A 13,791-nucleotide genomic window follows, 5' to 3' on the forward strand; every position below is an offset into this window, starting at 1 on the left:
AGTGAAAAAAATGGTATGAGTGGTTGCATGACTAAAATATCAAGGGATTAAAAAAATAGTATTTCATAAGAACCAATAATGAAAACGATGAAACATTAAACCTAAACAGAAAATGAGTGCGATACTAGAGCGGTTGCAGATGTGCAGTGCCTTGGAGTGCCACTAGGGGGCAGGCATATGTATTTCAGCCGGAAGAAGGTAAACAGAGGAAGAAGAGCAACCGTTGTTCACCATCATTGTATCCTCCTAAAGCCTGATAATTTTCGTAGTTCCTCGTTATATCACGTTGTTAGCCTGCATGCTTTGAGCAGACTAGGTCCGTGTTGTTTTAAATATTTCACACTTGGCGCCTTTGTGCTTTTAAACCGCAGTGTTTAAGTGTTTTTTTTTCTAGCTCGTGGGGAAAGTCGTCTAACGTGAATAACTGTTTCGCTGATATTGGTGGCGCGTTTATCGCCATTTTGCGCGTTGAGCGACTCGAAACCAGCAAAAAGGTATTCATTTAGCAAATTATTCGTTTTTAAGAGCGGTTTTATCGTTCGTGTGCAATATTTTATTTTCCGTGTGATAGTTGACCCGAACGGCATTTTCTTTGTTTTGTAGAATGGCCGAAGCAGACCGACCGGGGAAGCTCTTCATCGGTGGACTCAACACAGAGACCACCGACAAGGCCTTGGAGCAGTACTTCAGCAAATATGGCAGAATCGTCGAAGGTGGGATTGACCCCTCCACAAGTAGAACTCCATTTTAATTTTCTACTGATTTGGCACCGCGTACAAAGCTTATGTGTTGCTGTAATTAATACACACTTGAAATTTTATATTTTTAGTTGTAATATTACAGTTTAAATTGCATCTTTTTCTTTTGTTTAACAGTTTTACCAATATTTAAAATGAATACTGCAGACTTTGTATGAACTCCGATTGTTTCGTTTTCACTTTCCATAGATATGAGTGTTTTTTTTGTTGTTGTTTTGTTTGTTTATTTTCAAAATACTTTGAGGGCCCTTTTGAAAAGCTAAATAGTTTATGGATGTATAATTAAATGCTGAAATATTAAACTATTTTATTTCCTTTGCCCAATTACATTAAAGATGAGTAGTGTTGAATGCCTGCTAAGCCCCAAAAGTTGCTTAAAATAGGAGCACAGCATCTAGTTATATCAGTGAATTGTTCAAATAAATGACATAATCCAGGCAAAGGATCACATTTGTCACTACATAATCTTTTCAGAATTAGTCATGGGTTAAATATTCTGGCTTGGTTTAATTGACATAGGATGTTTTTATTTGTATTTTTTTAATAAGAGTTTAATCTTGAGATTAAGTCACAATTTGTCCATTTTTTTCTCCCCAAGAGGCTCTGGACATTGCACATACTAAATCGAGGCTAATTGATCAAATATTTTAATTTATTTTTTTAGTACAGGTACTGGAAAATGGCTGATTTAAAAAAGATAATAATAATAATAAAATCCTAATTCAGCCAAACAAATCAAGGTTTTATCAGACCTAAACATTGATAAGTCCTGACTGTGTGAACACGATACTTGGTATTTGGCAACATATAGATTTTGAATGTTATCAATGGTTTTAGTAAGTCATTTCAGCACAAACTATATCTGCAGACTTCCAGATGGTGACACATCAACTCTCAAATTAGTAGTTTATACTAAACTTTCAATCAAAGTGTTTTATTGTTTTTTTTGGTTATTATTGCAATTCACAGGATGCAATAAAATATAAAGTAGTAACAAACTGTTATGCCTTAAATCTGAAAGTATTTAAAAAAATTTTTTTATTTTTTTAAGTCCACTTCTGGTCTCACCTTTTTTGTTTTTATGTTTCAGTACTTCTAATGAAGGACCGTGAAACAAACAAATCAAGGGGCTTTGCTTTTGTAACCTTTGAAAGTCCGGCTGATGCAAAAGATGCCGCCCGGGAAATGAATGGAAAGGTGGGTCTTTGTTTTTCTTCAAGATATTATTTTTTTATAAAATTTTGAAGTTCCGATTGTAATTGTAACTTTTTTTTGAACCAGTCTTTGGATGGGAAGCCTATTAAAGTGGAGCAAGCGACAAAGCCTCAGTTTGAGAGTTCTGGAAGACGAGGGCCGCCTATGCATTCTCGAAGCCGGGGTCCTCCCAGAGGGCCCCGCGGGTCAAGGGGAGGAATGAGGGGGCCCCCATCCAGAGGTAAGATGTTAATCAGAATCAGATGTTTTTTGGCAAAGTTTGCACACAAACTAGGAATTGGACTTTGGTTTCCTCTCGATAACACAGGCATTTTTAAATATAGATACCTATTGGGGAAATTTAAAAAGGTGGGTTTTTAATTAACTTGGATAAATGCTGAAAATATGTCCATCTTTTAAGACTACTATGATTCAGAAGATGGAGATGGCTACTATAGTCGGATGTCATCCAGAGGTCCGCCAATGAAACGAGGTCCACCAGTTCGCAATGGGGGTCCTCCACCCAAGAGATCGGCTCTATCTGGTCCCATGAGCAGACGTGAGAATTTAAAACAGTCTCAGAATATGCATTTCTTTTTTTTTTTTATTGTCTCCCAACGGTTTGAGGATATAACTGTTAACTTATTGTCATTTCAGCTCCCATGTCCAGAGACAGGGATCCCTATGGCCCTCCACCCCGCAGAGACTCCATGTCCAGGAGAGATGATTATCCATCCCCAAGAGATGACCATTACAACCCTAAAGATGGGTAGGAAATATCAGAACCAGGGTCTATTGTGAATTATTTCTGAGCATAAACAGGAAAATTTACATAAGATTAAAAAAAAGATTTACTAAAATATAATATGTTAAAGTTGTTGAATAAACACTCCATAAACACTTTTATTGTACCTTGTTGTTGTGATGAACCTAAATAGATCGGTCCTGTTTAATGGTTTTTAGATACTCCAGCCGGGATTACAGTTCAAGAGACCGGGACTATGGACCTCCTCCCAGAGATTACTCCTACAGAGAATATTCTAGTTCTGGCTCCAGAGATGACTATGGCTCAATGTCAAGAGGATACAGGTATGCCTGTCACTGTAACATATTTTGCTTGACGATAAATTGCCCAGAAATGATTGTGATGAATAATATTGTATTTTTTTGATAAAATTTGAAAGTAATGTAGTGATAAAGAAGTACATCAAAGCTCAAAACTGTAATTTCTAAGTAACGGTTAACACTGGAACTGAAAGAGATTTTAAACATCCAAAAGAACTAAACAAAACAACCAAAAACACTAAATGAAATTAAAATAAAAACCTATACACATCCAAAACCATAAATAAAATAGATTATGAAGTTTCTGTATGTAAAATTGTCCTTCAAAGATATCGATCAGTCTTTGGTCTCATACCAGGAAAACTTCCAGATAGGACCTTTATAAACAAAAGTGCAAACTAACAACAAAAACACTCCATTTGAATAATTCCACTTGCGTTTTCTGGCTTGTGTCCACAATACCCTGTGCCTGGCAAGCAACTGACACCAGAGTTCACTCCTCGTTCAGCTAAGGCAACAAGAAGAGAGGGGGTCAGTCAGGTCAATGCTCTGGAGTGAAGCCTTTTGTTATCCAGTCTGGTAGAAACAGAAACAGGAAGAAAACAAACAAACAAATGAAAATGATTGGGTTTATTTTAATAATTGATGTGCTTAATATGACAGGCGGAGATACAGGTTTGCTTTAGTTCCTAAGGTTTTAAGACATTCTTAAAATCACACCTGCTCGTCTAAACATAATGGGGTTATGTTATGTTTTTTACTAAGCGACCGTGATGGTTATGGAGGTGGCAGAGAGCCGAGAGGCTACATGGATCGTCCCAGTGGTGGCTCCTACCGAGATTCCTATGATGGTTACGGTAAGATACAGCTCCATGAGCTCAACAAATTATTACCGTCACACAGGGAAAAGCTGCAAAAATAAGTCATGGCACAGGCTGCAACAGAAAGCTCAAGTTCACTACCTCCCAACAGAAGAACGTTCACCCTGAACAAACCTCCAACTCGCACATTTGTATGTAATTCAGACATTGGCTTCTAGGATAAAAGCAGAAATTTGTCTAAAAGCTCAGTCCACACTGTCCAATTCCTATATTTATCAAAAGTGTGACAATTTCAGGCAAAGACACAATTTGATTTGACTTGACACAGAGTATGCAACTGTAAGGATCCCTCAGAAACCTTGGAAATGTCCATTAAGTGTTGCCTAGCAAAGCACTCGCTCAAGGAGTAAACTTCACAAACCTTCAAGACAAGTCAGAAAACCTCGTCTCTTTTCTTCACCTGGACCTCTTAAAGGAAAAATGGCTTCCCGAGTAAATGGCATGCAGAAATGGAGTAACACTACCCACTTATTCAATGTAGAAGATATTAATTTTATATCAACTGCAACTGCTCATCAACTAAAACATCCACATTAAATGTAGAACTCAAACAAATGGAAGATGAAAACAAAAACAAAACAAACAAAAAAACACACAACCCATGAAATTTGTCACAGGATGAGTTCTATTGGCAGAAAGTGCGCACTTAACGCTGCAAGTAATTTATTGAAGTTGAACCATTACCTGAACCATTACCTGAACCATTGACCCTGCAGGTAACTCTCGCAGCGCCCCACCCTCACGGGGCCCCCCACCATCCTATGGTGGAAGCGGTGGAAGCAGTCGTTACGATGACTATGGCAGCAGCTCCAGGGACGGCTATGGCAGTCGTGACAGTTACCCCAGCAGCCGGAGTGACCCGTACCCTCCGAGCCGTGGAGAGAGAATGGGTAGGCAGGAAAGGGGCCCCGCCCCCCCTGGCGAGAGAGGCTACCCTCCTCGTGACTCGTATGGCTCAAGTCGTGGAGGGCCTCGCGGTGGCCGTGGTGGCAGTCGGCCTGATAGAGGAATGGCTCGCAACAGATACTAAAATGGACTTGGAAGTCTCATTAATGCAAACTTTGATCTTCATACATACTTGACACATGTTTTGGAAGAAATCTGATGAATACAAACAGACAAAATGTGTCTTAAATCTGTGACTTAGGAAGCTTAGCTTTGTATCTTTTACTTTCCCCGTTTAATGTGTATTTTTTTTTCCCTTTTTTAATATATAGTATTTCTTTACCTATGTCACAGTGTAGTTAAGTGTTTTTGTCAGTTCAGTGTGAGTTGAATCTGCAATGCCCTAAATATGGCTTTCATACGCTAATAAAGCTTTTAGTTGAAACTCTACATCTGCTCATCGATTTTTCACCTCAAGATTTCTGACAAATGTGGGGAAAAAGTGACGACACCGTCTCCTTTACAAAGTTCTGTAATCATAGGTGAGTCTGTTCGCACATGTGATGGAGTGGAATGAAATATTAAACAAAATGTGCTTCCAACTGGACACTACTGTTTGCCAGATGGGGAAATGTTACTGTCAAAATGTTCCAATGTAGTTCCCCTTGGAAATGGATCCATCACCCTAGAGCAATTTGATGACATGCAACGACAAAACCAAAGGCAACAAGCAAACACAACTCGACCGATAGTCATCAGCTGGTAAGCAAAGCAAACCTTTGTTTCTCACCTGTAAATGAGTTTCTCATTGTCCTGTATTACAATCTTCACTCCAGACAACTTTTGCCTCAGGAAACGCTGCAATAAGGAGGTCAACTGAAATAAGCGCTTTTAATTGTTTTATTTGGTAATTTTTTTAAGAGCAACAAACCATGAGGATTCCTTCCTTTTGATCAACAAGATTGACAATCTGAGCCCTCGAAACAACTTTTTGCTCAACGAGTTGTGCAGTTTCAAAGAATTGGCATCAGTATTTTTTTTTGACATTAAGCGACATCTAGTGAAAAACGTTTTGTCTTAGTAAAAACCAAGCAGGCATAAATTCTGTTCAGTAACCAAACCTCTTCTACAAGCATGCCCAAAAAAACTGGAGACCCGTGGAGAAACGCCATCAACCCAGCAGCCAAACTGGAAAAAAAAAATCATACGGAGAAACTTCAAGTTGGATTGAGAACTACAATATCTTTATATTTTATTTTTCAATACACACTTAAGACAAGGACAATGTTAATTGTTTTTCTGTGTTGCAGGATGAACATCAAAGCAATGGCTGCTGAAATATACCAGTTATATCCTCCAGTTGTTGGACTGATTTAACCAGATCATCTTTAATCAACCTAGGTATGTCCAGCACATATGACAGCTGCTTGGTCAAATATTACATTAGCATGTAAAATTGAAGCATGTAACATGTGGAATATATATATTGGCCAACATTTTTTGCACCCAGTTCTATGCAATCTCAATGTTGTACACTAATATTGAAACAATATGTTGTGCTGCCTTACTCCCTCTTAAGCACAGACTGTAAAGCCAGACCTAAACTAACAACAAGTCCTCCTTTAACTGAGAATAAACTCATTTATACACATTTTAAATTGTTTCTGATTTGTAAGATTAGCTGAAACTTGCTATCATTCTATAGATCTGTCGGCTTGATTTAATTGTTCGTTCATTGCTTTTCAGGTGCCGTTGCAGCCCACCGTTGCAGGGGTTGACTGAAACCATTCGACTGGAAGAACCTGTTGGAAGTGGGAAGAGTCCAGACTGAGGACTTGGTTAAATTTGATATTTGTTGTGTTTTAAATAAAGTCTTTAAAATCAGTTTTCCCTTTTTGTCTCGATACAACAGTGAAACTGGGAAAGATAATTCAGTAAAGCAGTTGTAATATTTCTAAAAGTAGCAAATCAGAATTTTTCTTCTCCCCAGACTTTTTGCAGCGATGCTAACCTTCGACATAGAAATACTTGATGAGATCGATTTAAATATTAGTCTGTGCTCTAAAAGTTTAACCCAGTTACACCAGTGATACCTTGAAAATGTATTCACACTCAAACTTTTCCCTTTTCTGTCACAAACATTAAAGTGCTTTGAGGCTTTGTGTGTTAGACCAACACAAAGTAACATAATTCTGAAGTTGGCGGAAACTTCACCACTACCATGGCCTGCATTTATGTTCAGGAGTCATTTGGAGAATTATCTATCTTTGCGCTTACTGCTGCAGGTTTTTGGGCCTTGTCTGTACCAGATTGGCATGACTAGACTGAAATATTTGCCCATCCCTGAATTCCAAAGTCTTGACACAAATTCCAAATAAATTTAGGTCTGGACTTTAACTGGACCATTTTATTTTTACTAAATTACTTTCTCAGTCTGCTGTGTTCTGCAGGAGGCTGCTAATAAATATTTTATATAATTAGGTGAAGCTGTAGTTTAATGTTTTAAAGTTATTTTTTTCTTCCACTTTATTATGTTTTGTTTTGCTCTATTCTTGTACTATACAGCACTTTGGTTAAGCAGAGTTTTAAATGTGTTTTTCAGATAAATTGGATTTGGGAATAAACATCAAAAACATAACTGAGAAATTACATGCAGGTGAGATAAATATACAAGTTAGCTTATTCCTGAAAGCAACTGGACTTTATTTAGGCCCATTAGTGTAAAAATTAATCTTCCAATCCAAACTCAAATGATTAAACTTTAAAGAACAGTGAGAGAATGTGAATTTCACATTTGCAAGTTTCCTAAATCAGTTGCAAAACACCCCGTCAGGCTTGTTGCAGACCTGCTGGTTTTTCCCCTTCATGCAAAAATATGCTGATGCCTCTAAGATATCAGTTACTTTCCTTATTTTCTGAGCCTTGGCTCATTTGTACTTGATGAGACCATCTGCTCTCTCTCACAGCATGTGCTGCTTTGCAGGGGGAAATCCAGCACCCTGTGTATTGTTGAGGTGCCTATTTGCCAGTAGGGGTGATCATCAGTTTTGCGTGTAGTAACTGCGTCGTCCAACCCCCCCCCCCTCGCCGCCTCGTTTTTTTTTTTTTTTTTTTTTTTTTTTTTAACTTCTAGCAGAAGTGCGGATGTGAGTTGCATATTGATACGGAACAGGCCGCCACTTTTCTGTTTTAGCTATGCGGGCTTAGGCGATGATCATTTTGTGGAGCTATGAATCCCGAGGAGCAGACGGTAACGTGGTTGATATCGTTAGGAGTGCTCAGCTCGCCCAAAAAGAACATAGCGGACCCGGAGGAGTTTCTGAAAACATCACTCAAGGATGGGGTCGTTCTGTGCAAGCTCACGGAGAGACTCATACCTGGCTTCACGCCCAAGGTAAGCTGCTGATTTATTAAGTAAACAAATGTCAAACGATCGACTGATCTCGGTGAAAAGAAGGGAGGGGTTTGATGAAAGTGATACCGACAGGAACTTCTGTCTGCAGCCCTGGCCTTGCATTCTCTACCCGTGCTGTAAGTTTTGACAGCTGAACGCTTTTCTGTTACTTCTACAGGGAGTGCTGCGTCGGATTAAAGTAGGTTTTCTGCGAGTTTACAGACTACAGATTTCAATAAGTGATTTCCTGTGGGGGAAAAAAAATGTTCCGCATTCTTGATATGACTGAGTAGGTCAGTGTGAACACCTACTAAAACAAGACTAATTTTGCCATAGGAGTGCACCAAATAGTTCACACTTTCAATAGTTATTCCTGGAGAATTCACCAGAGCAAGAACATCTTGACTTTTTAATGCGATTAAAGTGATTTTGTATGTTAAATGTGGAGGTAACAAAGTTGATCATGATAACAGTTGCAAATTCAGGTCGTCACTTCCTCTTGAGCGGCTGCTCTTCCCGGTGTTGCGTCGAGATGCGTTTCCCCACCACTTCTGCCCTTCTGTCAAGCTATTGCGCGTCTTTACTGGGTTTTATGGTGGAGATTTGGCGCGTTCAAGTACACTTTGCACACTAGATTATCTATGGTGAAGAAACTGTGAAATTAAATCTTCAAATCATATTTAAATGTTTACTAACGCCTCCCCTCTCAACACTTAGCATTTTTAAGAAGTTGTACCTTTAAACAATAATTTCATTAAATTATCTCAATAAAGCTGGACTCCTTTGATTTATGAAATGCAATAAAAATTAAAATTCTAAAATTTTAACATGATCTTGATTAAAAACAAGTAAGTCATTTGTTTAAATTGTTAGAATATTTTAATACAGAATATTTAATTAATATAATCTGTAGGGGAATTTCAGAGTAGATTGGAAAACTGCTTATGCTCATTTTGTACAGTAAGGCTCTGGTTGCCTCACTGTATTTAAATATAAGACTATACCTATAGTAATTTTTTTCCAGACATGCAGGATGCTGTACAAGCCAGTTGTAGCCCTTGAAGTTTGTTTTGATACTGTAATAAAGCATAAAAATCACTTCTATTTTTTCCACATTATATAGTACCTGGAAAAAAAATAAAGTTCACAATTAAAAACTACAAATAATTATTTGAAGAATAGCTTCTTTTTCATAAAGCTCATTCATTGGAATATCTGGCTTCAACTGCATTCTTCAGTTGCATCAAAAGACATGAATGTTGAGAGTAAATCAAAGTTATAAAGGCATGACAATATCTTCATCTTGGATTCTTCAAATTGTTTAAACCTGTAGTAATCTTGGTTTATTTTTTTATTATTCTGGCTTTTAGCATCTATATAAAATTTTTCATATGAGACACAGAAATATAGTGTACTTGACCAGAATGAAATACCTAACATGCTAAATATGTGAAAGTCATTTGGTTACTTATGTTATTTTTATTCATTTTTTTTAAATATATTCATATGTCCAATAAATAAGCTAATGACTGAAATCATAATATTCTAAAAATGCCTTTGGAGTTTTACTGAAACTTTCAGAAACTGTGAAACTGTCAAAGACGTTATTTATTAAGTGTTTAATAAAACCACTGTGATATTTGAGCTTTAAATAATCATTATCATTATCAGTACCTACATCTTTTATTGCGGTGTTAATACTGTAGCCGACAACTACACCTGAATGCACCATGTCGGCCGTAAAACGCTATTTAAAAGCGTAGCTGGTGGGGGAGCGCAACTCGACGGCTTGATGAAACACTGCTGCGACCTGCTGTACGAAACAAAATGCAACCGGAAGTTGCAGCTTCTCTTTTCTTCCGAGCTATTTTGGTTTATCTTCATGTTATTACTCCTAGATCCACAGCGTTTACGTAATAAGTATGTTCTAGCATTGGTTAAAAGGTGAAAAGCTATGCCTTTCTTTCATACGTACTTTGTACTCGTTGTTAAGACAGACCTTTATTTTGAAAGTCTTCAAAGTGAGCGGATGTTTTGCTTAAATGTGGCTTCTTTGGCGTTTCTGTGGCTTATGACGGCAAGGAGGAGATTCATTAGCCATTCAGTAATGTTTGAAATTATTAGGCGCAACATTTGATTGGGTTTACAATCTTGTGGGGTTTTGTTCCTTCAAAGTGACACTAAAACTAAAGCTCTGACGGGCCAATGTGTGTCATATGCCTGCTTGGATTACTAAACCGAGGTGTGGGTTGATACATTTATTTTTTGTGCTCAGTATTCCCAGGATCCAAGAACAGACGCTGACTGTATCTCCAACATCAAAGAGTTTTTAAGAGGATGCTCGTCGTTGAAAGTGGAGGTAAGTTGCCTCAGTGTCTTTTTATGATCATTTTCTGTCGGCATAGCTTTATTCTGCTGCAGTCCAAAGGGAAAGCTTTGATCACACTCTTTCTTGTGTTGTGATCTGCTCATTAGGTTAGACTTCATGTTTACTATGGACTAGGGAAGATGGGAATTTTTAAATTATTTTTACTCTCACCACCTGATTCATTCACTTCAAATGGCAATAATTCACTTCCTTCTAAGTTTACTTTCTCTTTTACATTCCTATGTAAATTAACAAATAAAAAAAAACTTGTTTAATGTTGTCACAGACATCTATTCCAGGATTTTCTTTTAGAGAAAGGGAAGTAATTATGCTCCGTGGTGTAACCTTGACATTATTATTCCATTAATATGTACAAATATATGACATGACCTAAATGTCATGTCATTTAGGTCATGTGGCAGAAAAAGTTATTTTTACTGCCACTAAAATATTTATATTTATTTACTGATTCTTACAGTCATAACAATATTGTTCTATATCTAAAATTATTTTGGTTTAAACAATTAGTTCAGTGGTATTTTTCAATTACAGAAAGAATAACACAAATAGCACCGGATTGCTATGAGATATGTTAGCCTATGATTACAATCTAACAGTCATATCTACTCCTGCTGAAATTGCGTCACTTACTGATTTATGATTATTGAAACAATGTTAGGGATAATATTTAATGTTTTTTATTATTATTTTTATTTAAAGAGTTCAGCAAATCCCTTGTCAGTTTAATAGTAATTTAAAATAAACATTCTTGTTACAAAGTTGGCGTATAATATACTGTGATTATGTAGGCATGCTATTTGTCCTGTAGGCCATTTTAATGTACAGCTGTAGACTTTAACAGTGTTAAGTTAATAGATTGATTAGTGGTGCTCCTCCAATCTCCACAAAATCACCATGTTTTTCAGAACCAGAAGTATTTTAAAACTGATTTTATTTTTTGGTAAGCAAATAAAAGCATAGTTGTAGTCTTGTTGACTAGAAGTGCTCAGCAACGGGTGGGGGAGGGGAATGGTGCACTACTCTATGCTCCATACAGCGGGTAGAAAAGGTCTCTAAACCTTTTACTTGCGGGATTTAAATCATAAGAACGTATGATGGACTTTCAATTTAATTTTGGAGAATAACTTTTTAAAAAACTCTAATAAACCTTGATAACAGTAACTCACCCATGCTGAAACAGGAATATAGTGTGTTGATATTTGCTTATTTATTTCTTGGTTTGTATGTTCAGTTGTAATATGAACCGTTTCATCTTCATAAGAGTGATTTGTGCTGCTACTTTAGTTTCTGTGATCATGACCTTACCATGTTTTATTACAACTGGAAATGTTTTTTTAACAACAACAACAAAAAAATGCATATCAACAAGTGAGGTAGCATTAAACACCAAGACGTGTGTGATGGTAACTTTTAGAAACTTTATTAGACTTTGATGGGACAACTAAGCACAAACCAGCTGGGAATTTTTCCTTTATGCAAGAGAGTCTTTCTCAATTCCAGCCAGTTCTACACCGTACCAGAACAGCGAACATTAATGTCTCTCCCAGTCTGTTATAAATAATCTGTTGTGGTTTTGAAACACATCACTCGCTCTGTTTAAGCAGCGATTTGAGTCAGCAAGCTTGGCTCACTTTAGTGGTTCAGTAGTCCTGCCCAGCTGGCTTGTTATGTCTGGGAGGTCCTCTTTGCTTTTTATCCACCAACTCTGGTTTAGCCCATAATTAGACGTTCTGCGAGCAGCCACTAGGTCACTGGCAGAAGGTTTCTGAGAGGTGCTGTCAAACGTATCAGCCTGGGGATGACTATGTGGCTACTTCTAACCCTGCCCTTCCCTCAGCGATTATGGTATTTTCTTTTTGCCTTTTGCTCTGATAAATAAATAATGCCTGGCTGTCCAGTGCCTATATGAAGAAAGCTGGGTAACTGCTTTCACTTCTGCTTGCAGATGACAAGGAGGAAGAACCGATTACCGTTCATGGCCTGTGATTTTTTTTTAATCACTGTTGTGAAATGTGAAAGATGCATTTGCCCTTTGTTCATACATTGCAACTGTCATTTAGTGCAACAACTATTGCAACTCAGGTCAACATCTCATAACTAGCACAGTTAAATCCATGTTAAAAATCTACATGACTGACCCATCTACTGCAATAACTCCATCGTTACCAGAAACAAAGCACACAGCCTCTATTGTTGCTTCTTTTCATTTTATTCAAAACAATCATACACAAGTTTTTCTCTCTGTTGATTTCATACCTGAACACGTCACACACACAAAAACGCAACTAAAACACAACTCCTGAATCTGCTGTTACAGTGCTCAGCCTCTATATTTAAGATGTTTTATTTAAAATGTGAAACTTTATCCACTGGAGGAAAGACGATAGCTGTCTGAGTTGGGCTAACCTGGCACTGTGAGTGCAGGGAAGTGGAAAGAGAATTGCAAATGAGTGTTTCTCTGTTTGTTTTGTTGCAAAAAAGGGGGTCAGGTTCAAAATATCTGTTATCTTTGCCTTATAATCACTTTATGTATGCTGCATCGGTATAGGTCTCCTTCTTTTGTTTGTGTTGCATGGAAGAATAAGAGTCTTGTTAGTGTGAATCACGAAAGCAACAAAACTCACTCTTCCCCTGTAAAGGAGCTAATTTTGACCTACTCCTTAGCCATGTTTCTGCCACAGAACCTTTTCCAGGAACCTATGGTTGGCTTTCAGGGCCATAATTACCTACCCCCGGTTTCCACCAGATCTACCAGGGTAAAAACAAGATTTTCATATGAAAATGTACTCTGAAAAGCATCCCTGGTTAGGGAGGGGTATTACGCAAAACTGACTTCTTAGCACTTTATACCATGATGCATGTTATTCCCTCATCAAACATACCTGGAGTGTTTGTGGTTTGCATGAAACATTCACGCTTGTCTGACAATCCTTGAATCTCCCGTGGCAACCATTAGGCGTTGGGCGCCATCTTTTGTTTCCAGTTCTAGTTAGCATTCCAATAGTTGGCTTATTGCTACTAATTTTCCTACTTCCATCTGGAAGACATGACACTGAGATGTGACGCCATATCTGGATCTAAACTCTGATTGCAGAGATAAATCAAATGCACTATAAATCTTAATATTTTACATTTGAATTAGGCCACATAGTTATAAGGAAATATAAACTGGGAGATAATTGAAACAAAATGCTGGTATTATTCAACCAGTAGATGATGCTTAGC

General features: G+C 37.5%; 2 protein-coding genes across 4 annotated transcripts in view; both read left to right on the forward strand.

The window, feature by feature from the left end:
- Positions 1-191: 191 nt before the first annotated feature.
- rbmx (RNA binding motif protein X-linked) lies at positions 192-6,668 on the forward strand. 2 transcript variants are annotated; one of them, XM_016672983.1, is made up of 11 exons: positions 192-316; positions 395-494; positions 604-713; positions 1,849-1,955; positions 2,040-2,193; positions 2,374-2,511; positions 2,610-2,721; positions 2,916-3,041; positions 3,783-3,874; positions 4,615-6,184; positions 6,530-6,667. In XM_016672983.1, the coding sequence occupies exons 3-10, from the start codon at positions 605-607 to the stop codon at positions 4,926-4,928; spliced, it is 1,152 nt and encodes a 383-aa protein (XP_016528469.1). In that variant the 5' UTR covers positions 192-316; positions 395-494; position 604; the 3' UTR covers positions 4,929-6,184; positions 6,530-6,667. The 2 variants fall into 2 exon arrangements, with proteins under 2 accessions (XP_016528469.1, XP_016528470.1); XM_016672984.1 differs by having other exon boundaries at positions 193-494; positions 6,094-6,184; positions 6,530-6,668.
- Positions 6,669-7,888: 1,220 nt separating this feature from the next.
- The window catches only part of arhgef6 (Rac/Cdc42 guanine nucleotide exchange factor (GEF) 6), a 40,888-nt gene continuing 34,985 nt past the window's right edge, over positions 7,889-13,791 (forward strand). For both annotated transcript variants that reach the window (XM_007555140.2, XM_007555141.2), the window contains exons 1-2: positions 7,889-8,177; positions 10,453-10,536. In XM_007555140.2, coding sequence (XP_007555202.1) covers positions 8,013-8,177; positions 10,453-10,536 — 249 coding nt within the window. In that variant the 5' untranslated portion in view covers positions 7,889-8,012. The remainder of the gene's footprint in view (positions 8,178-10,452; positions 10,537-13,791) is intronic.

Source organism: Poecilia formosa, unplaced genomic scaffold, assembly GCF_000485575.1.
Source record: "Poecilia formosa unplaced genomic scaffold, Poecilia_formosa-5.1.2 Scaffold68, whole genome shotgun sequence".
NCBI lineage: Eukaryota > Metazoa > Chordata > Actinopteri > Cyprinodontiformes > Poeciliidae > Poecilia > Poecilia formosa.

Excerpts from the sequence above, each read along its gene's own strand:
- rbmx (XM_016672983.1), top strand. The coding sequence starts at position 605 with ATGGCCGAAGCAGACCGACCGGGGAAGCTCTTCATCGGTGGACTCAAC. Across the intron at positions 1,956-2,039 it reads CCCGGGAAATGAATGGAAAG|TCTTTGGATGGGAAGCCTAT; the intron begins GTGGGTCTTTGT and ends TTTTTGAACCAG. Across the intron at positions 3,042-3,782 it reads TCAATGTCAAGAGGATACAG|CGACCGTGATGGTTATGGAG; the intron begins GTATGCCTGTCA and ends TTTTTTACTAAG.